Here is a 27,969-nt window from a genome sequence, read left to right on the forward strand (position 1 = left end):
ATTTTCTAGTTCAATGAACGGCAGGAAGCACTAGCTTCCTCTTCTCACAAAATCTCCAGTCAAATATTTAATCTCAAAAGATTCCAGCAGTTTATAGAAACATTCTAAAAGTTGTGCTGGCATATTTCAACCAAAGATAAATTCATGTGTTTGATAGTACATACTGTGACTGATCCTCCTGTACAGTCCCTGTAACAAATAGGTGTTATCACAAGACACAGGATGAGGAAAGAGGAGACTTAGATTCAAGATTCGACTTTGTAGCTCATTTGCCATTTTCCCTGAGAACACCTTGGAACCTCATGATGTTTTTATATTTCTAACTCCAAAAAAGAAAATGCAAATGGCTGACATTAGTACCAGACCCCTACCAGTACCAGATTTAGAATAATTCTATAAATACTTTAAGTGCCCAACAAATGTGTTGAGGGTGGTTGGCCTTTATTTTTTTAAAAGCATTATGTAATGGAGTGTGTGGTTTATTGCATATTTTTGTTCTATAGAGCAATAGTTTGTGACAGTGTAGAGTAGGACTTTGAAAACCATCTTTCTCTCAAGTGTTCTCATCCTAATGTGGCTTAATATATAGGATATAGTATATCCTAATATATTCTTTTTTTTTTTTTTTTTTTTTTTTTAAGATTTATCTGCGATTTTATTTTATTTTTTAATAAGTTTTACACATGGTGCAACATTGAAAAGATGTCCCTTAGCACCATTTCTCTCCCCAGAAGCAACCAATGTTTCTGTAATACTTTAATATTTTACAATTAAAATGTATTTCTGTATTAATTATATAATTAGGAAGTAGTGTGATTTGTTTTTAAAAGAAAAAAAGAATGGAAGTGTATTCAACAATAATTAAAAGTAGTTACCACCCTGGGAAAAATAAATATTCTATAGCAGGAGTCAAATTCCCTTTTCCAATGTCAACTTATCTGTCTTTTCTAATGTATTTTTAATACAAATCATCATCAGGCATCTAAAAGAGGAATTCCATAGATGCAAAACATTGGACAGAAAAGAAAAATGCACACTGAGAAGCCAAGCCAAGAATGACACTTCCATTGCATACATCATGTTCAGCACCAAGAGCTGTTACTCTAATTTTTGAATGTTGTGGTATCTCTAGATACCATATGCTCACCCCTGTAAAGTCAAGTGGTGGTCCTTCCTCTGCTGAGACCCCTACAACACAGCATCCCACTGCCTCCCCTAAATCTGGAGCTTCCCAGAGGTGACTTGTGGCTGCCAACTTACATCACTGTCATTCTCCCAATTGCAACTATAAAGTAAATGTCTTTTTTCTCTCATTTTGAAATGTTTCCTTAAAATGGCAGCATTTACTTGGTCTCTTTTATGACCACCGAGTAACTAAGTTTTTATGTGTGTCTATTGCTAATGTACTTGGATCCCAAAGAGGAAAACTGAAAAAAAAGTAGTTACTGCTGAGAGTTTAAGTCAAGAGTGATATTTCCTTTTACTCCTCTGTATTTTCCAAATTTTTTATACAGCATGCACTACTCTTACAACTGAAAAAAAAAAATGCTTCCTAAAAAGGGATCTATAGGAAGGGAAAAACTGAAATTAATATTAAGAAGTCACCCAGAAGAGCAAAAACTCAAAGTTGAAGATACAGTTCAATTACCAAAGAGCTGTAAGTCCTCACTTAAATCACTATCTCCCAACCCTGACCCTAGGCTACCCTGAATGAGGTTAGACACCCCTATACACAGGCTCACCAGGTTTTTGACCTGATGCTGGGTGCTGGCTTTGAAAGCTACAGTTGGCAGTTCATTCCGAAGGTAATCCAGCCACTTTTCCACAATGTCCTTAGGGACTAGGTCTGGGGAAAATAGAACAGATGGGGCTGGTAAGAGAACATCACTTTGATGGCTTATTCCAAAGATTCTTCTACCCACACCCAAAGCTAGGCCCACCTCCTGGCAATAGATATCTCTGCTGGCCCTCTCAGTCCCTGTCCAGTTACCAAGTTGGAATTAGAAAGGATGGCCTGGTCTATGGGACAAGTTAGCCCTTCCAGAGCAGGCCTCTGCCCCTTGGGGAGAATGAGCAAACTAGCTGTTCGTTCCCAGATGCCCTTCTTCCAAGACAGTGCCCAAAGTGCCCAGAGGCCTCCTACAGGTTGTGCTTCCCACCCCCTCTCTGGATCATTCAAGGTTGGGACAAATGTCAAGAACAACTCTGACAAGAATGGCTATCATTTATGAAGTACTAGCCATGTACCAAACACTTATTAATCCTCACAACAACCCTGTGAAGTTGGGACAATCACTACCCATTTTAAAGCTAAAGAAACCGACACTCTCAGAGGTGACATGACTTACACAGTATCCCACAGAAAACAGATAGCACAGCTAAGATGAGACCCTGACCTGAGTGAGTCCTGAACTCATGTATTCTCCCACCTAGCAGGCTGCAGAGTAAGTCTTATCTCTTGCCCCACTCTCTCCCAAACCTCCAAGCTTTGGTTTCTAGCTTGGGGGAGAGGAGCTCTCCAGGGTTGTCCACAAAGCTCAAAATGGCAGGAACAGGTGATTCAAAGGCAACAGGCCTGGATTCCACTCCCAACTTCTGCTACACTGTGTGCGTGTGAGCGTGTGTGTGTGTGTGTGTGTGTGTGTGTGTGTGTTTAGACAAGTGACTTCACGTCTTAAGATTCCTGGCTTTGAAAACTGAAACAAGAATCCCTACCTTGCAAGACTGTTATGAATACCACTGCATTGCTGGATCTCAGTGTCTGGTCCCAAGATAGTCTTTCAAGAAGGCCTGGCCCCTTCCCTGCCTTACCCAATCCTGCCTGTGCTGGTTTGAATGCATTATGTCCCCCAAAACACCATTATCTTTCATGTATTCTTGTGTGGGCAGACGTATCAGTGTTGATTAGATTGTAATTCTTTGAGCGTTTCCATGGAGATGCACCCCACCCAACTGACTGGATAATTTCCATGGAGGTGTGGCCCCACCCACCCAGCATGGGCCTTGATGAGTTTACTGCAGAACTATATAAGCTCAGACAGAAGGAACGACCTTGCTACAGCCAAGAGGGACACCCCGAAGAACGCACAGGAACTGAGAGAGGAGCTGCAGATGAGAGACAGTCCGAAGACAGCCGCCGAAAGCACACCCCCGCTCCAGAGAAGCCAAGAGAGGGAAAACACCCCAATAGCAACTAAGAGGGGCATCCTCGAGGAACTGCAGCCCAGAGAGGAACGTCCTGGGAGAAAGCCACCCCGAAACCAGAACTCGGAGCAGACACCAGCCACATGCCCTCCCAGCTAACAGGTTCTCCGGACGCCACTGGCCATCCTCCAGCGAAGGCACCAGAATGCCGATGCCTCACATTGGACACTCCACGGCCCCAAGACTGCAACTGTGCCACCAAACAAACCCCCCTCATAAAAGCCAATCCAGCTCTGGTGTTTGCATGCCAGCAGCATTAGCAAACTAGACCACTGTCCAGCACCCACCAATCTTGTTCAAGACCAGGACCAGTTTCTTACTGCCTTCTGCCCGCAGAACAGCCTCTTCCATTTGGAAGCAGCGGCAGCCCAATGGGTCTCTAGCATCCAGGACTTCCAGAATCACATCAGAATATTCTACAACCTTACGAAACTCCTTGTAATAAGCCTTCCTCGTGGCCTCATCATCCAGCTGAGGAAACATATTTAATTCCTGCAAAACTTCTTCCTTTTCCTCAAACTCCTTCTGGCGTCTCAAGACATCTTGACAGTAGCACTCGATGGTCCTGCGTCTGTGTCTCTCTTGCTCCCGGGCAGTCTGCTGCTTCTCCCTCATCTCCTCTACCCTCTTCTGCTTTAATTCAGCCTCCCATTTGACATGATCATTGATGTGAAAAAGCTGAGGAACGGAGGGCAATTTGGAGGCTGCTTTCTTCCCACTCTGCTTTGCAGTCTTCTTGCAGCCTTTCGAGCCTTTACCTGCCTTTTTATTTTCTGAAATAAAGCCACGTAACCTTGCAGAGCCTCAGTTTCCTCATCCATAAATGGGAATGGGGGGTTACTTTACAAGTCAGGAGGACATCAATGATACCACAGATAAGAGACCCAGACTGAGTGATCTGGTACATATTGCACAATTAAGAAAGGTTGCTGTGAAACAGTCTGAATCTTCATTAAAGCTGAAGATTGGGGACGTGATGTGGTAAAGGAAACTCACTGTGTCTAAGTTTCATCATGAAGACCAGCTTGAAAACAGGTAGGTTCAAAGCTGCTTACTTTCTTCCTGTTGGGATGAGGAAAGAACCAATTGGAAGACAGAGCTGGGAACCACAGAGCCACTAGGCTTTGTGCCTTCTGAGCCCCCTGTACTTTCGGCAGGGATCTGAGAGGAGACGGTAGTAGCGAAACACGGTTAGCAGAGGAGACACGATCGCTCTTCTCCCTAATATATTCTTTATACAGCATCTAGCAGACAGTTGGACACATGTTTAACTCTCAGGAAATGTTGGTTGACTTTGGATATAATTTCTTCTCTTAGTTTGCCAGGGATGTTATGACAAATATCACAGACTGGTCGTTTTAAACAACAGAAATTTAGTGTCTCACAGTTTTGAAGTTCAATATCAAGGTATCAGTAGCCCATGTTTTCTGTAAATTCAGCAGCAATCTGGTGGTAGCTTTTTGGCAATCCTTGGGCTTCCTTGGCTTGTAGATGCATCTCTATCCCCATCACATGGCGGCATCTGTCTTCTTCTCTGGCTTCCACTTCTGTGTCCAATTTCCTTCGCTTAAACGGACCTCAATCATATTGGATTAAGTCCACCCTCATTCAGTTGGGCCTCACCTTGACTAACAACATCTTCAAAGATCCTATTTACCAATGGGATCTTTTTACCTATTTAGCTACAGGACCAGAGATGGGATTTGAACATGCCTTTTATGGGGGACACAATTCAATACCCAGCATTCTCCAGAGAAAGATAAGATAGAATTTAGGATTAAATAAAATAATAGATGTGGAGTGTTTTATAAAACAAAGTAGAACACAAATGCAGATGGTGGTAATTACTATAGGTTATGAATTCTCTCTCATCCCAATCCTAGCAGGCAGAAAAGACAGACAGCCTGAGATTACAGACAACAGCCAGAATGGGGACCCTGCTGGACAAGGCAGGCAGGGATTATGCAATGAGGACCCTAGGAGAGCAGAAGTGCCAGGAGCTTTACTGGGAGATGGGATGAGTGGGAAACAGGTCTTAGAGGATGGCTTTGGGATTCCAAAGACTTTGAAAGTCTCTTTCATTTGAAGTTAGAGCCTTTGCTTTTGTTTATGAAACTCCTTGCCTGATGAGCGAGAAGGAATTCAGGGTGGTGTTGGGAAGTGAGGAAGGAGAAGCTACTTCCGATTGGCATGGGGAGGAAAGGTAAAGGAAAGCTTTATCTGTCTTCCCCGAGTCCCGTCACCTCATCTGCATAGAATGGGAGTCAGGGATTGGGAATAGAAGTTCTCTTTCTGATAATAAAGAACTGAGCATTTGGCTGAAGTTTTCCTTGCATAGTCTCTAGGAAACCTGAGCATGTTGGATGAGGATGTTAGAAAGTGAGTAACCACAAATTATCCCAAACAATAGTTAATTATTCTGATTTCAATCTCAATGATTTATTTTGATGCTACTTCTACTACTGATAATAAAAATGGACATTTAGGGAGCACCAAGCATATATATGTTATCATTTTTTTTATGTTGACACCACAACAAGGTAGATATTATTGTTATCCCAATTGAGGAAATTGAGATTTTGAGAAGATAACCAGTTACCAATACCACATAGCTAGCGCTTGGATTTGAAAAGTAGTGGTGTCTGACTCTTTGACACATGCACCAACCTCTATACTGCCAACCACAAAAATCAGTTGTTCCAAAGTGAAGTTCCCTCATAATATCCCTGGTTATCACTACCCACTGTTTGAGAAGGATCTACTTTGGGAAATAGCTTCTATTTCTAATACTTCATGGTTCACAGACTCTTTTCCTTAAGGTGTGTTCTCTCATTTCATTACCTAAAGCACTGTTGCTCTAAAACATTCAGTCTTCAACCTGGAGAGACAGGTCACGATGCCAGTTTTGCAGATGAAGACCTGATGTACAGGAACATCATGTGAAACTTTATTCAAGGCCATATTCCTAGTCAGTAGTGATGCCAGTATGGAAACCAGTCCTGCCATTAGCTGTCTATACACCTGGGCTAATATATTGTGGTCCTCCCAGGATTTTGTCCTCCTTTATTACTTTAACAAAATTAAATTTTTTTTTGCATATTTGAAAAGAAAAGCAGAAATAAACACAACAGGAGATAAGATCTGTCTGTGTGTATCTCTATCTCCCTCTTGTTATCTACCTTCATTACTCCACTTAATTATTGAGTTATCTATTAACCAACTCTCTCTCCTTCTATCCCAGGGTCCTCAACCTCAGCACTACTGACATTCAGGGCTGGATAATTCTTTGTTGTGAGTGCTGTCCTGTGTGTTGTAGGGTGTTTAGCTGCATCCTTGACCTATTAGATGTCAGTAGCACGCCACCGAACACGTCTCCAAACATTGTCAAATCTCTATCCCTTACTGCAATGAAAAGAACAAATTATCTTCAATCGTTTGTTTATCTGTTTGAGGCATCATGATTTTTAAGATAAATGGACTTCTTCAGAGCTATACACTGGAGGCTGTTCGGTGGCATTAGTGGAATTAAGCTTAATCATTGATTCTGTCTCATGGTGGATGGTTCTAAGGCTCAGAGGGTGGTGATGCCTCAGAACCCAAGCTTTCTTGCCAATTTTCCATGGAAGATTTGGTGTAGAGGAAGAACCCGTTGAAGTTTTAGGTGGAATGAGCTTGTGAAAACCTTTCCTTTCATGGGACAGGCTCCAAGCCCAGGGACTGGCAAATGCTCACTCAGCTTTTATGACCCTTATTTATCTGAAATATCTACAAGGTTCCATCTTAAATTGCTCTTATTATATTGGATCTTGCATTATTCTGAATGCCTGCAGCTGTAGTCCTATTTTATTGATATGTCACAAATAATTTATCAAAACTCATTAATGGCAGAGACCGTTTTGTTTTGTCAAACTCCCAGCCATGCCCAGTGCAGGGCTATGAACAGCCTGTGAGGAGAGTGGCCATGGGGCTTCCTGCTGCTCCTCAGAGCCATCCTTATACATTTAGGGGGAGTGAGGAGCTGCCCCTGCACCTTTGGTTAGCTCTTGTTGTTTAGGAATCTTTTGAGGAGTGTGTCTGTCTATATCATTTAGGGAGTCACTTCTCTCTTTTGTGGTCTCAAGTAATGTAAAAGTAATGAATATCGTAATAGGCCCCAGAAAGAGAAATTAAAGACTGAACACCCTCTTTCTCTGCTGCAACTTTAGCACCAAGAAGATGGCTTATGAAACAGGGCCCCAGCTGTAGACTGGGATCCCCCTTTCACTCCCCCCACTGCGGTCTCCACAGTTTCCAAGGAAGCACTCCAGGCTCTGGTTCTGAGATGAGAAAACTGATACTCAAAGTGGTTAGATGAACTTCTCATGCTCCAACAGTTAGAAAATGGCAGATCTCAATTCCAATTCCACTTTTTCTGACTCTGAATTCAGTGTTCTTTTCATGGCCTCTTACCCGGAGCAAGTAAAGACGCCATCAAGCATTAGTGATCAGGAGTACTGATTTAGTTTAATCAGCTGCATTGACAAATATGCATTTCACTCCGTCATTGATTTAATTACCCACTGCCTTGTGAAAGCTCGTGGAAGGACCAAGATGGGTAAGACATGGTCCCTTCCCTCCAGGAGCTATGGTCTAATGGGAAGTCAGTTAAGTATTAGATTCTAAGTCATGAATGTGCAGGTTGCCATGGACCACCAAGTAGGATAGCCTGACCCAGGTTGGGGGCTCATGAAAGGCATCCTTGAATAGGTTAAATGTGAGCTATGTGAGGAAGCAGGGGTACATTCAGCATGGGCGTGAGTCACAGGAAAGCTGTAGTAAGCAGAGACCAAGTGTGCATGGAAACTGAGGGGAGAAGAGATACGGCAGGTGTTGGAACTAGACAGACCGGCCAGTAAGGCAGAGTGAGGGAGAAGTGCTAGAAGGTAAGCAGGCTTGGTCACGGACTATTTACTGTGTTCAGGGTTTGGGTTTATATACAACAGGTGGGGCTATTGGAAAAGTTTTAAGCAGTGTACAAAATGTTCAGAGTTCTCTTTTGGACTAATTTCTCTTGAAGTAACATAAAGGCAGAATTGGTGGGGAGCAAGGATGACAGAGGGCTATGGCACGGGCTCTGAGAAAAAGCCACCTGAGAAAAAGTGGTCCCTGCCCCTCAGGTCAGGGACAGAGGATATGGAGGAGCGACAGGGACTTATGTAGAGGATTAGCTGGTATCTTACAAGGAGGAAGGCACTTCATCCATTCTGGTAGCACAGGAGGCAGGCAATTCTGATGTTCTTTCTGAAGTCCTCTGTTAATCTGCTGAGATGTGAAGAGGAAGACAGAGGGAAGGGCTTTTATGGTAAATAGGCACCCAGGGAACAAGAGCTGATGAGGGGTATTTTAAGGTTCAACCCACGGGGAGGCTAAGGCAGCTGACCGTGTGCTGGGAGGGGCAGGTGCTTTGGTTGCCGCTGCTCAGGGCTTCTCCCCAGACTACAGACATTTAAAATAAATTGCAAAGACATTAGAAATGAAAAGAAAAATCCTGCAGTGTGGCCCGCTCCTCCTATTCTCGTCTTTAGCCACTGCTGTAGGTGAAGCTGGTAGCTTTGTCAGACTGGGACAGTATCAAATCCCAGCCCTAACAGTTCCTGGGTGAGTTTGGACAAATCAGTGCACTTCTCCAAGCCTCCGTTTTCTTATCTGTAAAACTGTAATAATTTCACCAATCTGATTGGTGATGGTTAAAAGAAGATAACTAATCTAAGTCACTTAGCATAATATCTGGCAAATAATAACTGCGTAATAAGCACCAACCACAACCACTACTACTGTCCACACCCCACCCAGCACCACTGACAGCACAGCGTGCAACACAGTTCAGCAATCCCTGGGCTTCATTTTGGATTCTGAGCTCTTTGAGAAATTGGAAAATCAGATAATTCAGCCATCATTTCTCTTCATCCCAGGTGACCATGCAACATATGAAGAGGAAGAAAACCCTGGATTTTGCAGCAGATAAATGGTTATCTCGAATCCGAGCAGACGGAGACGTAGTCTGTGAACTGCCTGTAAAACGAGGAGGACAAGCTATTTTTCCATGTGTGTTATTAATCTTGAGTGGGGCATTTATAAATTGTTTTAGAATTGCTTCGATTTCCTTCTGAACTATTTAGTTATGGGATATTTTTCCTATTCCTAAGACTGTTGTCTTACCCATTGAGAAGTAACTTTTTCTGCATCACAGCACTAGTCACTGGTAGATCTGGGATTAAATAAAATTTCAAGCTGGCTTTTCTGAACCAGCTACAGTTCTCCGGTGGGAGTGAAGAAACATCATGGCTAAGCCCCAGGAGTCAGCCTGGGGCCAATAATCAGCCACCTTAATCCATCACCTCACTTTTCATTTATTGTCTCATCAAACCTCAACTCATTTTACACTTTAAGCATCATGTACCATAACATCGTCATCCTTGATAATAAAATACTAACCATAAAATGTCCTTCTGTGTCATACAGAGGAGAATAGCCCTTTTTTAGCTTTTTATTTCTCTTTTTGAAAAGCTATAAGCCCTCTGGACATTTGTTCATGGTGCAAACATGCCTATTTATAAGTAAAATTAATAATTGTGGTGTCAGAATTCCCTCAATAGATACCAAAAGTCCAAAGTAGAGGGCTCCTCATGCAAAAATTTTTACTATAGCCTTGGAACCCATGGGCCTGGGTTCTGTTTGTACCAATTCCACAGTCACTGATTTCCTTTTGTCTCCTCTCCCCTTTGCTTTGCCAGTGGTGAGATACCATGTTGATGTCCATACTGGACGCCTGAGGCATGCAGGAACGGAGACCGACGTGTACCTCTGTCTGTACGGAGAGAGGGGAGACTCTGGTCTCAGGCTCCTACACAGATCTAACATGCCAAGGAAATTTCAAAGAGGACAGGTGAGTCCGTGCTAATAACTTCTCCACATTCTTCGCATTCTCTATGGATAAAACCATTTGTGATCAAAACACTTAAAAGGTGCTTCACATGCTTCAAGTTTTGGTATTAGGGCATCTTTAATGCAAGTTTTCCCTGACCTGATTTGGTAAATGTACTTTGTTTTAGAAGTCATTCTTAAAAGACAAATGGGACAAACTAAATCAGTAATGAATAATAGGATAAAGAAAAATACATTAAAAATTAGTGAAAGCATATGCAAAAATACCTAGCTAAAATGATATCAGGGAAAAGTATATTCTGAAGATGCTCAGACAGGACATAATAGCACGAAATTTTTTCTTAAAAGGTCGGGTCATGTAAGAGCCATTATAGTATATTTCATATACAAATGGCCTTTCTTTAAAGCATCTTGAATGGAGTAACTGTATTGTTTTCATGCCTAATGCCCCTCAGTGTTCCCTTTTATCTTTACACACACACACGTCTTCCTATGTATTAGATATTTGAGAAATTGAAGTGTCACAGGTATCAATCCAGTTAATGTTTTGTCTATTAAGGAAGTTGTAGGTTTACAGAAAAATCATGCAGAAGGTGCAGAGTTCCTGTATATCTCCCTCACATGCACAATTTTCCCTATTATTAACACTTTGAATTATTTGGTACCTTTGTTACAGTTGATGAAGCAATAGTATTATAATTATACAATTAACCAGAGTCCATAGTTTACATTAGTGTTCACTGTTTGCATTGTACAATCCTGTGTTTTATTTTTATTTTTATTCTAGAATTAATTTTAGAATTAATTTTAATTCTAGTAACAGGTATATACCCTATATACACCCTAAAATTTCTCCTTTTTATGACATTTAAATATATAATTTGGTGTCATTAATTACATTCACACTGTTGTGCTACCATTGCCACTATCCATTTCCAAAACTTCTCCATCACCCAGAAGGAAAACTTTGTAACATTTAATCATTAACTCCCCATTCCTTACTGCCACCTGGGCCCATGTTAACCTGCATTCTAGTTTCTAACTCTATAAATTTGCTTATTCTAATTATTTCATATTGGTGAGATCGTATTTGTCATTTTGTGTCTGGCTTATTTCATTCAACATGTTCTCTTCGAGATTCACCCATGTTGTCACATGTATCAGAACATCATTCCTTTTTAGGGCTGAATACTGTTCCATCATATATATATATATATGTATATACATCACATTTTGTTTATCCATTCATCTATTGATGAACACTTGGATTGCTTCTATCTTTTGGCAATTGTGAATAATGTTGCTAAGAGCATCGGTGTGTAAATATCTGTTTGAGTCCTTGCTTTCAATTCTTTTAGGTTTATATCTGCAAGTGGGATTTCCAGCTCACATGATAATTCTATACTTAACTTTCTGAGGAACTGCCAAACTGTTTTCTATAGTGGCTGCATGATTTTACATTCCCACCAACAATGATAGTGTGCTCCTATTCCTTCATTTCCTCTCAAACACTTTTATGTTTTTTTTAAATAGTAGCCAGAAGTGGGTGTGAAATGGTATTTTATTGGGATTTGATTTGCAGTTTCCTAATGACTAATGATGTTGAGGATCTTTTCATGTGCTTATTGGCCATTTGTATATCTTTCTGGGAGAAATTTCAACTCAAGTCTTTTGATGCACAAAAGCTTTAATTTTGATGAGGTCCCACTTACTATTTGTTCTTTGGTAGCTTGTGCTTTTGGTGTAAAGTCTAAGAATACATTGCCTAACACATGGTCCTGAAGATGCTTCCCTGTATTTTCTTTAGGAGTTACATAGTCCAGGTTGTTGTATTTAGGTCATTGATCCATTTAGGGTTAATTTTTGTATATGGTGTGAGGTAGGGGTCCACCTTCATTCTTTTGCATTTGGACATGTAGTTTTCCCAGCACAATGTGTTAAAGATAATATTCTTTCTCTGTTGAGTGGATTTGGCATCCTTGTCAAAAATCAACTGGCCATAGATTTGAGAATTTATTTCTGAAATCTCAATTTAATTCTGTTTTTCTATATGCCTGTCCGTGTGCCAGTACCATGCTGTTTTGATTACTGTAGTTTTTTTAGTAAGTTTCAGAATCAGGTCCACCAACTTTATTCTTATTTTCCGATATAGTTTTGGCTATTTTGGGCCACTTACCCTTATATTTAAATTTCATGATTGGCTTTTCCTTTTCTGCAAAGAAGGTTGTTAGAATATTGATTGTGATTGTGTTGAATCTGTAAATCATTTTGGATAGAATTGACATCTGAACAATATCTGTTCTTCCAATCTATGAATGTGGAGTATCCTTCTATTTATTTAGGTTTTCTTTGATTTCTTTTAGCAATGTTTGTAATTTTCGGTATGTAAGTTCTTTACCTCCTTGGTTAAATTTGTTCCTAGATATTTTATTTTTAATTGCTATATTAGAAACAACTACTGATTTTTGCATGATGATATTGTACCTTGCCACTTTGCTGAACTTGCTTATAATTCTAGTAGCTTTGTTGTGGACGTTTCAGTATTTTCTATATATGTGATCATGTCATCTAGAATTAGGGAATGTTTTACAAATTCCTTTCCAATTTTGATGCATTTTATTTCTTTTTCCTACCTAATTGCTCTGGCTAGAGCTTCCAGTATAGTGTTGAATGATAGTGGTGACAATGGGTGTACTTGTCTTCTTCCAGATCTTAGAGGGAAAGTTTTCAGTATTTCACAATTGAGTATTATGTTAGCTGAGGATTTTTCACATATGCCCTTTATCATGTTGAGGAAGTTTCCTTCTTTACCTAGTTTTCTAAGTGTTTTTATCTAGAAGTGGTGCTAGATTTTGTCCAATGCCTTTTTTGCATCAATTGAGATAATCATGTGGTTTTTTTCTCTTCTTTCTGTTAGTGTGGTGTATTACATTAATTGATGTTCATAAGAGATAGTAGTCTGTAATTTTATTTTCCTGTGTTGTCATCATCTGGTTTTGGTCATACTGGTCTAATAGAATGAGTTTGGAAGTGTTCCCTCCTCTTCAGTTTCTTGGAAGTATTTGAGTAGTATCTGTACAAATTCTTCTTGGAATATTTGGGCGTTTCTTTGTTGGGAGGATTTTAATTGATTCAGTCTCTTTACTAGCTATTGCACTGTTGAGATCTTGTATTTCTTCTTCAGGTAGTTTGTGTTCTGGGGAATTTGTTTCACCTACATTTTCTAATTTGTTGGCATACAACTGTTCATAGAATCCTCTTATAATCCTTCTTATATCTGTGGGATTATAGTAATGTCCCCCTTTCATTTCTGATTTTAGTTGAGTCCTCTCTCTTGTTTTCTTTGTCAGTCTAGCTAAAGGTTTGTTGGTTTTCTTGATCTTTTCAAAGAAACAACTTTTGGTTTTGTTGATTCTCTTATTTTTTGTTTTTATTTTCTGTTTCATTTTTCACAATTCTAACCTTTGTAATTTCCTTCCTTCTACTTGCTTTGGGTTCAGTTTGCTTTGTTTTTCTAGGTCCTCCACTGTGAGGTTGGCTCTCTGATTTGAGATCTTTCATCTTTTTTACTGTAATCATCGAAAGCTGTAAATTTCTCTCTCAGCACTGCCTTTGTTGTATCCCATAAGTTAAGTATGTTGGTTTTTGTTGACCTTCACTTCAAGATATTTTCTAATTTTCCTTGTGATTTCTTCTTTGACCCTGTAGTTGTTTAAGAATGCATCACCTAATTTCCATATAATGGTCAGAGAAGGTACATTGTATGATTTCAATAAAATTGAATTTATTGAGACTTGTTTTATGACCTAACATATGGTCTATCTGGAGCATGATCCATGTGCATGTAAGAAGAATGTGTATTCTGCTGCTTTTGGGTGAAGGGTTCTATACTTGTCTGTTTGTTTTATAGTATCATTCAAGTCTTGTGTTTGCTTATTGATCTTCTGTCTAGATGTCTTATCCATTATTAAAAGTGGTGTATTGAAGTCTCCTACTATTAATGTAGAAATGTCTATCTCTCCCTGTTCTCCCTTCAAATCTGTCAATATTTGGTTCATGTATTTTGAGGCTCTGCCATTAGGTGTATATGTATTTATAACTATGACATCTTCTTGTTGAATTGACCCCTTTATCAGTATATAGTTACCTTCCTTTTTCTCCTGTTTTTGACTTAAAAATCTATTTTACTTGATAGTAGTATAGCTACCCCAGCTCTCTTTTGGTTACTATTTGCATGGCATATTTATTTTCTACCTTTCGCTTTCAGTCTACTTGTGGCTTTGAATTTAAGGTGAGTCTCTTTTAAACAGCATATGGTTGGGTAGTGCTTTTGACATGCTTTCAGCTTTTTAACGCAGAAGTTTAATTCATTTAAATTTAAAGTTACTATTAAAAATGCAGGACTTCTTTTTCTTGTTCTTTGTAAGGCTTATACCTTTTTGTTCCTCAATTTTTCCATTAATGCATGCCTTCATATTTATTTGATTTTTGTAATGTACCACTTTGAATCTCTTCTATCTCTTTCTGTATATAAGTGTGTGTGTGTATATTTTCATATATTTTCTTTGTGGATAACTTGGGGCTTAAATTTAACATCCTAAATCTATAAAAATCATATTTGATTTGCTATCAACTTACCTTCAAAAGCGTACATATATGCTGTTCATATACCCCTCCACCCCCCCCACCTTTTTGTTGTAGTTGTTACAAATTATATTTTTAAACATTGCATGCCCAAACCATAGATTTATTATTACTTTTTATGCATTTGCATTTTAGAACCTGTAAGAAGTAAAAAGTGGAGTGCATTCCAGCAAATACAATGCAATAATACTGGCATTTATAATTACCCATATGGTTACCTTTACCAGAGGGTTTTTTTCCTTTATGCATGTTTGAGGTAATGTCCTTTCCTTTTAGTCTGAAGAACTCCCTTTAACATTGCCTACAGGGATGATCTAATGTTGACGAACTTCAACTTTCATTTATCTGGGAATGCCTTAATCTCTCCTTCATTTTTGTTTTGAAAGACATTCTTGCCAGATAGAAATTTCTTTTCTGGCAATTGCTTTCTTTCAACATTTTAAATATTGAAAGATTTCATTCCACTGCATTCTTGCCTCCGTGGTTTCTAATTGGCACTTAAACTTATGCAACTTCCTTGTGCCAACATGTTGCTTTTCTCTTGTAGTTGCAGGACTCTCTTTATCCTTGGCATTTGTCAGTTTCACTGCTAGGTGTCTGTGCGTTCTTTCTGAGTTTATCCTGTTTAGGTTTCATTGGGCTTCTTAAATGTGAATATTCATGTCTTTCATTAAATGTGGTATGTTTTTTGCCATTATTTCTTTGAATACACTTCTTGCACCTTTCTCTCTTTCTTCTCCATCTTAGACTCCCTTGATGCATATATTGCTGTGCTTGATGGTGTCCCACAGGTCTCTTTGGCTCTGTGCACTTAATTTTTTTTTTCCGTTCTGCTCTCAGACTAAATCCTTTCAGTTCTTGTCTTTGGGTTCACTATTATTTCTTCTGCTAGCTCCAAACTTCTCTAGAAATCCTCTAGGTAATTTTTCATTTCAGTTACTGTGGTCTTCACTTTGAAATTTCTGTCTGGTTCCTTTAAAAAATTGCTGTCTCTTTTTTTGACATTCTCATATTGGTCATTTGTTATTTTTATGATATTCTTTAGTTCTTTCTCTGTGTTTTCCTTTATCTCTCTGAGCATACTGAGAATCATTTTTATGTAAAGTCTTTTTCTAGTATGTCCAAAGTCTGGTGTTCTTTGGTATTGGTTTCTGGATTATTTTCTTGTTCCTTTGGATGGGCCATCACTTCCTGTTTTTTTTTTTTGTCTGTTTGTTTGTGTTATAATCATTTGCTACATACTGTACCTTTTAATAGTTTAAAGTACAGGGTCCTCTCCACCTTTTCTGAGACTGTCTTGTTCTGGGTTTGTGCTTACTTGTGGCTTTAGGAATTGCCCCATTATCAGGAATTTGAATGCCTCCTATACTGCTTATGAAATAGACTTTCTCCCTCTCCTGGTTGCTCTATTGTGTGACTTAAAGCCAGTAATCCTTTACCTCAGGCTGCTTCAAATTAATTGTTTCTCATGCTTCTTTAGCTGCCTGCAAGCTGCTTCTGCCTGCAGGGCAAGTTCTGGGATCCTGAGCCTGAGGAGTTTCCTGGTTCGGTCTTTAAGGCTGCCACCTGGTAGCTCGGCCCTGACATACAGGCACCCTGTTATATACATAGGGGATACTCTGCCCCCTCAAGAACAGGGCCAGGGACCCACAGTGGGAAAATAGACTGGATCCACAAAACACTAGGAAGACACCACAGTGGTGCCACGACTTCTCTTACCATTTTTAAAGCTGTGTTTTCTTGATTTGACACATGCTCAGTTATTGTATCCCTTTAACAGTTTTCTGGAGTTTTGAGGAAAATGGCTTTGCCAATTTTTGCTAGTTGTTCAAAGATTCTGTGGGGGAAGAGCCCTGTGGAGCATCTTACATTTCCATCCTGGTTCCCAGTTAATTTTTCACATTGTAATTTTTTGTATATACAAAGAAGGTACCATTTTTAGTCTCAGATTAATAATGGGGAGGATGTAAGCCCAGGATATTCTTTCAAGAGAGAAGACTTCTGTCCCAGTTTGCTAGAGCTGCCTTTATGCAAAATACCAGAAATGTATTGGCTTTTTTAAAGGGGGTTTATTTAGCTACAAATTTACAGTTCTACAGCCATAAAAGTGTCCAAACTAAGGCATCAACAAGAGGATACCTTCACTGAAGAAAGGCCAATGGTGTCTATAACACCTCTATCAGCTGGGAACGCACATGGCTGGCATCTGCTGTTCCTTTGCTCACAGGATGCGTTTCAAAATGGCATTCTCCAAAAGGTCTCTGGGTTTCTCTTAGTTTAACATCTCCAAATGTCCTTCTGTCTGCATCTCCAAGCATCTCTAAGCGTCAGCAAGCATCTCTGTGTCAACTCGTAGCTTCTCTCTTAAATACTCCAGTGAACTAATCAAGACCCACCTTGAATGGGTGGGGCCACACCTCCTTGGAAATAATCTGATCAAAAGTTCCACTCTAGTTAGCAGACTAATCAGTCTGCCCCCACAAGACTGCATTAAAGAATATGGCTTTTCTAGGAGGCATAATGTATCCAAACTGGCACAACTTCTAAGCCTCTTTGACAGGCTGTTTCTGAAATTTTTATTGTTGTATTTCATGGAATAATTTTAAACATTAAAGATCTTAAAACTCACCTATGCCTTTTATTTTTCACTGCAGATTATACAAAAAATTTCATCAGAATAAATAGAAAAATTAGTTCTGCTTTGGATAAGAAAAAACAAAAAGATTCCTAATTTTTGCTGTGTATCACAAGTGAATTATTAATTTTGACCAGAAACAGAATTTTAGATACCCTGATGTTATTATTTTTATTATGCTAATTGACCAGTGGTGTTATCTCCCAAAGAACCCTCATAACTCTCCATCAATCCAAGATCATTTCATTGTACCATGTGTGTGTGTTGGTTTTGTCACCAGCATGCAGCTTTCAGCAGCTGTGCTGCATTACATGAGGTTGCCTGATAGTATTTCTGTACAGATTGCGTTTTGCAAGTCATCTTCATGATTAATCCTCTTAAGTTCATCATTGTCTATCAAATGTGTCAGAGGTGGGGAGGGTGCATTCTGGATTGAAATTCAAATTTTGTAGGAGTTATAGCTGCCATCAGAAGAGCAAAAATGTGGGGTTTAATGGATCTATTCTGAAGTTTAGAACCAAAGGTATAAAAGTGTTTTTCTTCCTTGGTTAATTTTAGATTTTACATTTTCCTATTATTTTCATCAATGCATGAATGTAATGGATTCAAGATGATTATAAGAATTTTGCAGTTGAGAAACTGTAGCAACAATCATGGCATTTTATTACCATAATTATTTCAATCTCACTACAACTCACACCATTAACCCATGAGCTAATGAAAAAGGATCATGATTCTAGGCTGAAAAATGTTGTATTTTCTGAGTTGTCGCTGTATACATATGCAAGAAATAACCCCAAGACCTCAAAACTACATTATTCAAAGATGTTTTAAAAGTGTGGTTCGATTCCATTAACAGATTGGAGCTTAAGCCATGTCAGTTACCCTGGGAAGTTTAAGTGTTTCTACTAAATGAAAATGTATCTGGTGGGTCACTGAATTGACAGTATCCTCTAGTTACTCATTGACTGCAGAGCATTGTCTTAACCACTGACTGGGCTGGTTGGTATTGTTTTCTCTACACGGTGTCTAGCAGCAACATGCATCTTAGGTCCAGCTTAATTCTGTTTTCAAAACTAAAGTTACTTTAAGATACGAGAAGAAACCGGAAAGCTAATTCAGGCAATATTTCTGGATCTTGAGGCATCTTAGTTTGGGTTTGCCCCAAAGGAGATCATGAGACAAAGACTTGGGGGCAGATAATTTATCTGGGAGGTGATCCCCATATGCACTTGGGAAGTGAATTAGTGGAGCAAGTTAGGCAGGAAAAGAAGAAAAGTCAATATGAGCATACCACATTTTATTGCACTTCCTTTTATTGAACTTTGCAGATACTGCATTTTTGCTTCTGTTTGCTTGTTTGTTTTTTGCAAATTTAATGTTTGTGGCAGCCCTGTGTCAAACAAGTCTATCGGTGCATTTTCCCAATGACGTATGCTCACTTCGTGTCTCTGTGTCATGTTTTAATTAGGTATGTATATTGTGGTTTTAGACATCATGCCATTGAACATTTAATAGACTACACTATAATGTAAGTATATCTTTTATATGCACAGGGAAACAAAAAATATTTGTGTGGCTCCTTTTATTGCAATATTCACTTTATTGTGGTGGCCTGGAACCAAATTTGCAGTATCTCTGAAGTATCTATAGAAACATCAGTGAGTTGGTTGCTGCTGAGGCTCTTAATTGCTAGGGACCTCTGGGGAATCCTCTAGAACACCCCTCTGAGTTGTCCTACCAGGTAAAGCCCTCAGACAAAGAAGCAGAGAGACACAGGCGATTGGGACGCAAAGCTCTCAGCACACCTGAACCACCTACCAAACTGGGAGACCGTCCAGAAGTGCGTCCCTGGGGAAGGTGGGCTCGGGCACTGATCACATCTGCCGCAACAGGTGGTGTGCACTGCAGAATGTCCTTGGTGAAAGCACACTGGGAAAGTAGCATAGTGACAGTGAGACCATTAGGGCTCACGCAGGAAGATACACCTATGTCACAATCCAGTTTTCAGAACCACCAGCTTTGGACCGGTCATGGTCTTAAGAGAAGATTTCCATCAGCAACACGGACCCAGCCTCGGAGACCTAGGGAGTATATCTTCAAATACAAGGCTGAAATTTAACATGGTAACAATGTGGCAGCAATTAAGACAACCCCTCCCATACAGGAAATACTGGATTTGCATTTATACCATGAGTTGGATAACAGAGTACAACAGGGAACTGTCATTTCTGGCAATTTCTCAGACTTAAATTCATTATCCTTTACTCAGGCAATTTCAGGGAAGTTATCCTCAACAGCAGTCTATGAAAGAGTTCTGTTTGTTCCAACCAGTATAGCATCTACTTTAGGTCTACGACCCTCCAGGAATCAGTGAATTTTTGACCTGATAAACAGATTCCACGTAGGAATGATGACTTCAGGGTGCCCTTTCACAACAAACCCTAGAGTGTGCTCTGTGTTTATTTACAGAGGAAGGTGCACGAGAGGGGTTCATTGAAGGAAGGAAGGAAGAGTGGGAGGGAGAAAGGGAGGGAGGGAAGACTGAGGAACAGTGAATGCAGGGAGGCAGGAAAAGAGGGTGGGGAGAGAGAGAGAAAAAGAAAATCTGTCCTTACAGGGCTGAATGTACATCAGCATTCGAGGAAACTGAGTTATGTGCTTAATGTTAGGTCACGTGCTTGTGCACCCGACCCCCTAATAAACTGCGCCACAGGGCAGGAATCTAAGCCAAAGAGAAAAGCCACAAACTGGAAGCCTTTGTTTTAGGGTGTGTTTATTTATTTCTCTGTACACCGCTACAAAAGAACATAAAACTGCAAGAGAGCAAAATGCATTTTTACTTGATGTTTAATTGATAAGAAGCAACTTGCTAATTTTTCTGCCCCTATTACCCCTTTTGATGCTAACTGTAATAGCATGATCTCTTTTAAAGCATCGTGCCGCTTCTGGAAGTCCTCGGCTATTACTGTAGACTGCATTTGCCTGGAGCTGGGATCCTAGTGATTTCTGTGGGTTTTTCTCTGTTTCCTGTACCAGATTGATACGTTTCAAGTAGAAGCAGTGTCGCTCGGAAAACTGCAGAAGGTGCTGTTGCGCTGTGAGGCCAACGACAAATCGCAGTACTGGTACTGTGAAAAGGTAGTGGTCAGGGAAGCAGACACCATCTCTGAGTCCATCTTCACCTGCGAAAGGTAGGGCAGTCTCTATGGCACTTAAAAAGAGTGTGTTGCACTGTGGCTCATGTTGTGGTTGTGTTTTTGTGTTAGGTGCACAGATTTGTGTCATTTATTCAGTATTCCACACCATGTCTCATTCTCTCATCGATTGTTTAATTAATAATCTATTCCTGACTGTGTAAGGGAGGCTTATCTTGTAATTTCTTATTATTGCAATGTGTTGTGTGCCACAAAAGGACCAAATGTTTAAGATGGGAAATTGTTAGATAAGTAGTAAGACTATTTTTTTTAATGTGGGTTTCTTTACGTTACTGAAATCATAGTGTTACAACAATTTCATAAGGGCAGTAAGAGAGAGAATTTCAGACAGAAGCACTTTCAGAACAGAACATAAGACAGGCAAGGATTCAAACCTATCCCTTTGCGCTAAAGGAGGGTAAGAAGGGGAAGAACTGAGCCTTTCAAAAGAACCCTTGTCTCCATTCCCCCATTCGTGACCTTGCCCTACTGCCTTTAGGTTGGCGCTGCAGTTCCCACATACCCTCCCTTGAAATCACTTCATCGGGAAGTCCATACCATCTTGCTTAGGAAATTGTCACCCAATGTCTATATCCTTCTTAAGCCTGCTCTCCTGTGCAGTGCTCCCAGATTCGGCTTGATGGTCATTTACATTTATTAAGACTTGCCCTTGGTGACAGGTAGGAGGACGGGTCCAGACTCATGACTGGGATTGAGTAAGAACAGGTTTTCACATTAAAACCCAATCTGTCATGGATGTGGGAATGAGAAATGTTGGGCTACATTTTGAATCTTCAATATTGGAGGCTGCCACATGGCCTTTTACCAAAGAAATGAGGGTATATGTATTTATTCATGGGCATTAGGAAATTCAAAGGTGTGGATTTGGAGATGACAATTGCAACTTTAAGAACTAAGCAAAATGTGGAGCAAAAATTAATGAGCAATTCAACTACGGATACTAGAGGTATGCCACAGAAGAAACAGGCCTCAAGGATGATGACTGGGGATGGAAAGGACCAAGGAAAAGCAGAGCAAGCCCATTCTAGCATCATTCTGACTTCAGCTTATCTTTCCTTTTCTCATTTTCCATTTGCTTTATTTTGAATTGTATTCCTTTAGTTTTTTATTATATAGTTTTGTCCTAAAACCTTTTGAGGAAACAATCTTCATAAAGCAATATTTTAATTAAATCACTGTTCAAAATTCTTCAGTAATCCCACTGCCTACCAAAAATAAAATCAACTTCATGATCTTGCCATTCAAGCTTTCTATCATCTGAGTCATTTTTTTTCTCTCTGCAGTTTGCTTTCATAGCTTTCCTCTTACAAGATCATAGTGACATTAGATCACCTGTCATTACCTGGACAAGTTCCACCCCATTTCACTTTGTCCCTTAGAGGACTGCCTTTGCTGACTCTACTGTTGCCATCATCATCCTGTCCGTCCTTCAAGTTCCAGTTCAAATTCTGCCTCTGGCACCGGCTAGCTGGCCCAGCTAGAAACAATTTCCCCCTTCTCTCCACACTTATTCAGAACTTAGCATCATGCAGACATCTGCCACCTGATGGGTGGCGTGAAGCACTGACAAGGGCCTGGGCAGAGGCTCTCTCTGCTCCTCCTCCTCCTGCATCACTTCCCAGCTCCTCCCACCCACAGCACACTGCTATCCTGGGGCTGGTGGGAAACCGAATTTCACTCCCAGGTCAGAAGAGCCAGAGGGTGATTCATCGTGGGTTTTCTTCTTCTGTTCTGATCTACTTTGTCAAATAGGCTCAGTCGATTCCTTTTCAATAGGAAACCTCCTGGGGATAATTGGGCTTTATCAAGCAGCAGTGTGCACACCCACAGACATGCCAGCCGCCACCCATCGCCCCCTGCCCTGGCTTAGGCGTGTTCCCACTGCACCAAAATGGTGCTGTCCCTTCTGAGTTCACCTAACTCCTGGCCCCTTGGTGCCTTGGAGCATGGCAGAGTCTCACCAGTCTACTTGCTGGTGAGCTAACAAAAAGTGTTTCTTCTTCCAAGAAGTCTTTCCTGAAGCCTCAGTTGGGTCCCTTCGCTGTACCCGTTGAGCAGGTGTGTAACATTCTGCATTAATTCAGTGCTCACCAGATTACCTTACAATTGTGTATCTCTGGCTCTATCTTACCTCTCCACTCACAGAAGACTCCTCAAAGCCAGGGTTCAGTGTCTTCTATTCTCACTTTCGGCCCCTAGCATGGTTTCTGGAACAGAATAGGTTAAAATGAAATGTGTATTAAATTGAACTGAAGGGCATGTATCAATCATGATACCCTAAGACCCAAGGAAAATCATGTTAAATGAGGGATTTGGAATGAGAACATGAAACATAAAAGGTTTAAATATGTCCTAAACACACTAACACGTATAAACAAAATTATTGCATGATTCCACTTTTTAAGTATTAATGAGAGCAATGCCAAATAGTGATTCTTAGAATTAGCAAAGGAGTTTACCAAAAAAAAAAAAAAAAAAAAAAAAAAAAGCCACACCAACCCACAAAAAAACACAAACACAAACTACCCTAATGCCGCACTGGTGTAAAGTTTGAAGCAAAAAGTAATTTACTTGTCTCAGGCTATCCATCTTGAGAAATGAAAGTTGCCGGTTGACCCAGCCGCCTTTGGGCGCTCTTGGGCATTGACCACTGGCAGAGAGGGCCGCTTTCTTCTGATCCATCTGGGGGCTTCTGGCACCTGCACAGCTGCACATCCATTCAAGAGACTCTCAGGCAGAAGCTACATGATGCTCCCCATTCCAGCGTTCCAGCACACAATCCACAAAACACCATCCTCGCTTAGCTGCTTGTGCCAGCTCTGGGGGTTACTCCAGGAAAACCCTGGTCAGGGCCCATGTTCTCAGGAGGTTGCGGTCAAAGACCTTCCAGTGTCCTCAGCACAAACCTATAGCAGGACTCAGTGGGTGTGCTAAATTAGTGAACATGTGAACAAATCATACACGGAGTCGTTTCTGGAGCCAGGCTACAGCTGTCATTCACAGGGAGACACAGGAGAAGAGTCAGGGAAATGCCCTGCCTGAACAGCCACCTTCTTTTGCATAACTAGAGTAAGCAGGATCACCCTCACTCCTAGGCCAGTTATGTGCGAAGGTGTTAGTTTGTGGTGACAGATTTAAAATCAATTTCCCTTCCCTCTCCCCAGTCGATCTTTCCAGGCTTCTCTCTGAATTCTCCACAAGAAGGTATGTTTTGCTCTCCTCCCTGTATATTCTCCAGCGACACTAGGTACTTTCTTACTTTATATGTCTTAGCTCATGTTATTCTGTCTTCTGCCTATTAGCACCATACTTACTCTTCAAAGCCCAGGATAAAATGCTACTCTGCCACGAAGCTTTCTCTGTGGGCCTGAGAAGGGAGCTGATCCTCACCGTCTTCAAAACCCTACAGGGCTTTACTTAGACACCCATGCAGTACTCCTCACCCATGTCCTCCACTCTCATTGTCTGTGAGTGTGTTTGTCTCATGAACTAGATGATAAGCATCTTAAGGGAGCATCTCAGACATTTGTTTTATGACCTAATGTGGTTTCTTGCACCAAGTAGGAACTTTCCAGTATTGGCATGGAGGAAGAAAAGAAGGAGGGACAAATGAATGAATGAACAAATTAATAAAAAAACAGTGGAGTCCCAAGTTGGAAGGAACCTTAGAGGTCACCTAATCTTTACATGACTTCCCTCTATAGTGTGTCTCATTAAAAATTGTTTAGGCATTCATGTATTTTAAAAATAATTCAGCATTTGTACAAATGGTTTCATTTTCCCTTTCTGGGATATAAGGGAAATTGATGAATACTGTAGATAAGAAAAGATGTTGAAATTTTGATAAAGTACAGAAATGCAAAATACTATTTTTATAGGAAGAATATTAAAAATTATCATGAGACAGTGAGCAATCATTTAACTTTCACTGAGTTTGTTTTTTTTTTTTCCTGAAAGAGGCCACTCTTAATCATTTCTTGCTATTCTGAGCATGTATTTGTGCTGCTGCAGATTTTTGTGCTCTTCTTTGTCAGTTTCAGCCACTCCTTGGTGGGAAAGTGACAAGTAGTGAAGGTGGGAAACTGACAGAATGAGGCGCAGGGATGAGTCTTACTAATTTTTTTTGGGTGGGACTGGAGACTCAGAGCCCTCTTTCTCCATCATTTTCAATATGAATGAGTGATTGCCATATCTAAAATGCACCTCAGACAAAATCTAATCCGTATCACTCCTTACCTCCTCATCCTCCTTCCCCATCAGAAACACCCCACATGTTATAGGGTAGGATTACTTAAACAAATTCCGTGGATGTCTACTCTTATTCTAAAAGAGTTAGAGAAAACATTTTCTAATTTTCTGAGGTCATCTGTTCTTGGACAAGCTAGCTCTTCCTGCTTGCTTTTTATTCCACTCCTTTAATATCATCACTGCTTCTCTCAAGTCTTCCTGCTCCAAATCTCCCATCTGTTCACTGGCTTTGGGGGAATTTTCTTGTTCTAATGCAAAAATGGTTCACAATCCCCAATTACTAGCCTTGGGCTAGTTCTCTGGGTTTCTTTTGTAGGGCTCTCTGGGGTAGACATTAAAGGATGGTCTTGGGCAGATGCCAAGGCAGACATATAGCATCATATACACAAAGAAATGTGTGTGCTACAGATAACTCATATAGAGCAAGTAAAATATATCCTGTTTGATGAATAAGAAATGGTCCATAGTAAGGCTCTAATAGCAATATAAAATTATTTTTAAAATTCCATAGAAATGATAGCCACCAAAGAGAATTAAGACGGAGTGAGTAGTCTTGATTTCAAGTGTTTAAGAAGTCTAATTGTAGAGCAATCTAGAGCATAACAAATGTTTCCAATGTTTTATTTTGGTAACATATGCACAATGCATATGTTTTGTACTGTACATTTACGTAAAATTTTCCATTTTAACCACATTCATACATACAATTCAGTGTTATTAATTATATTCACAATTGTGCTACCATCACCCTTATCCATTATCACAACTTTTTCATCACACCAAACAGAAACTCTGTACCCATTAAACAGTAACTCCCCATTCTGCCCTTCTCCCAAACCCTTGGTAAACTGTAATCTACTTTCTATCTCTATGTATTTGCTTATTCTAGGTATTTCATATAAGTGAAATCATAATACTTGTCCTTTGCATTTGGCTGATTTCACTTAGCATAATATTTTCAAGGTTTATCCATGTTGTATCAGGTAGCAGAACTTCATTCCCGTTTACAGCTGAATAATATTCCGTTGTATGTATGTACCACAGTTTGCTTATCCATCCATCTCTTGATGGACACTTGGGTTTCTTTAACTTTTGGCTATTGTGAGCAATGCTACAGTGAAGATTGTGTACAAATATCTGTTCGAGTCCCTGATTTCAATCCTTCGAGGTTTATACCTGGCAGTGGAATTGCTAAGTCATATGGAATTCTATACTTAACTTTCTGAGGAACCATAAAGCTGTCTTCCACAGTGGCTGCACCATTTTACATTCCCACCAACAATGTACAAGGATCCTATTTCTCTGAATCCTCCCCAACACTTGCTGTTCTTCATTTTTTAAAATAATAGCCATCCTTACGGGTATGAAGTGGTTTTGATTTGCATTTCCCTAAGAGCTAAAAATGTTGAACATTTTTTCATATACTTATTTGCCATTGCTATGTCTTCTTTGGAGAAATGTTGATTCAAGTCCTTTGCCCACTTTTAATAGGTTTTTTTTTTATCTTGTTAAGTTGTAAAGTTTCTTTATATATTCTGGAAACTAAACTCTTATCAGATCTATGATTTCCAAATATTTTCTTCTAGTATAGGTTGTTTTTTAAACTTTTTTGATAGTCTTTTGACATATAAAAGTTTTAATTTCAATGAAGTAGAATTTATCTATGTTTTCATTTGTAGCCCATGTTTTTGGTGTCATAACTAAGAATGTTTGCTTAATACAAGGTCCTGAAGATCTTCTCCCATGTTTTCTTCTAAGAGTTTTATGGTTTCAGCTCTTATACTTAGGTCGTTGATCCATTTTGAGTTAATTGTTCTATATGGTTTGAGGTCGGGAGCAATTTCATTCTTCTGCATGTGGACGTCTAGTTTTCCCAGCACCATGGTTGAAAAGGAAATAATTTTTAATAGGTACTCAGTATTCAAAAGTCTCCATTTTTTTTATTTTTTATTTTTTTGGAGGCATGGCATTGCTTTTGTTCAATATCTTCTGAAAAAATAGAAATCATAGAAGGGACTTTTCAGAAATGGACTAGCCAAGATGAGAGAGAATGATTTTTTTTTTATTTTCATCAATCAATATATCCTTAGTTATTCTCTAAGCATGATTTGGTTGCAGGATGAGAAATTCACTAAAGCTAGTGGTAAAAAGGATAACTTTGAAGGCAAATCTCATGGAACCCAACTTTAAGAAATAAAGGTAGACTTCCCAAGCTAGAAAGCCAACAGAGAGACACTCGCTCTCTTTGGACCTTCAAGATGTCTCTTCTCTGAAAGTCTGCTCCATTATTCGCTCTGTAGACCAGCTTCTTCTGAAGGCTCTTCTCTCCCTTACCTTTAGCTTGCAGCTAGCTTTGGATTCTATAGCACCAATTGACCTTTACAATACAGACAATGGAAGTCCCAGTGTGCGATGCCATCCTGTCACAGATTCTGTATCTCTTAGGACAAAACACAAAGTATTAAGAAAAAATATCTCATTGACTAAGCTTGGGACAGGTGTCCATTCCTTCTCCCATCACCAAGAATGAAAGGAAGATCCTTGGTACAAACATTACGATCCAAGGCCCATGTCTTTATGGCACATCTTGAAAAGGGGAGATGGTTGTTGGTAAACTGGCAGTCACCCCGAGTGTATTTGGCATAATACCAGCTATGTACAGGGTACTGTATATGGCAATAAGAAAATAAAGTAGTAATGGTATTTATTGACCATTTATCACTTGTCAGATACCATGATAAGTTTATGTACATTTAATCCTTTAACCATATTGTTTAGGTACTATTATCATCTATATTTTACACACAAGGAAATAGAGGCTTAGAGACATTGAGAACACGGCTCAAGATTGAACCACTAAGGCCCCATCCTGATCAAGTTGGTGGAGTGAGATGCTTCAGGACTCTGTCTCCCCAAGCAGTAACAGGAAGAGAACTGAATCAAGAGGAAGGCTACTTGAGTGGCTGGCCCCTCCCTCTCCCCTCACTGGTTCGGTGCAGAGCAGGCCCATGTTCTCAGTGAGGATCCCTGGTCCTGGTTCTGGAGGGAGCAGAGCAGCCCTTGTGCACATAACGGGAGTATGTATGTCTGATGGTG

At 39.9% G+C, this 27,969-nt stretch overlaps 2 protein-coding genes across 3 annotated transcripts in view; one reads left to right on the plus strand and one right to left on the minus strand.

Annotated features, from left to right (window-relative positions):
- The window catches only part of RP1 (RP1 axonemal microtubule associated), a 351,706-nt gene that overhangs the window by 206,338 nt on the left and 117,399 nt on the right, over positions 1 to 27,969 (plus strand). The window contains exons 21-23 of the mRNA XM_037803054.1: positions 9,156 to 9,288; positions 9,978 to 10,129; positions 20,447 to 20,601. Of these exons, the coding sequence (XP_037658982.1) occupies positions 9,156 to 9,288; positions 9,978 to 10,129; positions 20,447 to 20,601 (440 nt within the window). The remainder of the gene's footprint in view (positions 1 to 9,155; positions 9,289 to 9,977; positions 10,130 to 20,446; positions 20,602 to 27,969) is intronic.
- Positions 1,020 to 4,418, minus strand: LOC119509173 (guanine nucleotide-binding protein-like 3-like protein). Of its 2 annotated transcripts, none has more exons than XM_037803053.1 (4): positions 4,347 to 4,418; positions 4,201 to 4,266; positions 3,525 to 3,977; positions 1,020 to 1,846 (listed from the first exon to the last, which is right to left on the minus strand). In XM_037803053.1, the coding sequence occupies exons 2-4, from the start codon at positions 4,217 to 4,219 to the stop codon at positions 1,641 to 1,643; spliced, it is 678 nt and encodes a 225-aa protein (XP_037658981.1). In that variant the 5' UTR covers positions 4,220 to 4,266; positions 4,347 to 4,418; the 3' UTR covers positions 1,020 to 1,640. The 2 variants fall into 2 exon arrangements, with proteins under 2 accessions (XP_037658981.1, XP_037658980.1); XM_037803052.1 differs by having other exon boundaries at positions 3,492 to 3,977.

The sequence above is a fragment of the Choloepus didactylus genome, chromosome 14, assembly GCF_015220235.1.
Source record: "Choloepus didactylus isolate mChoDid1 chromosome 14, mChoDid1.pri, whole genome shotgun sequence".
Classification (NCBI taxonomy): domain Eukaryota; kingdom Metazoa; phylum Chordata; class Mammalia; order Pilosa; family Megalonychidae; genus Choloepus; species Choloepus didactylus.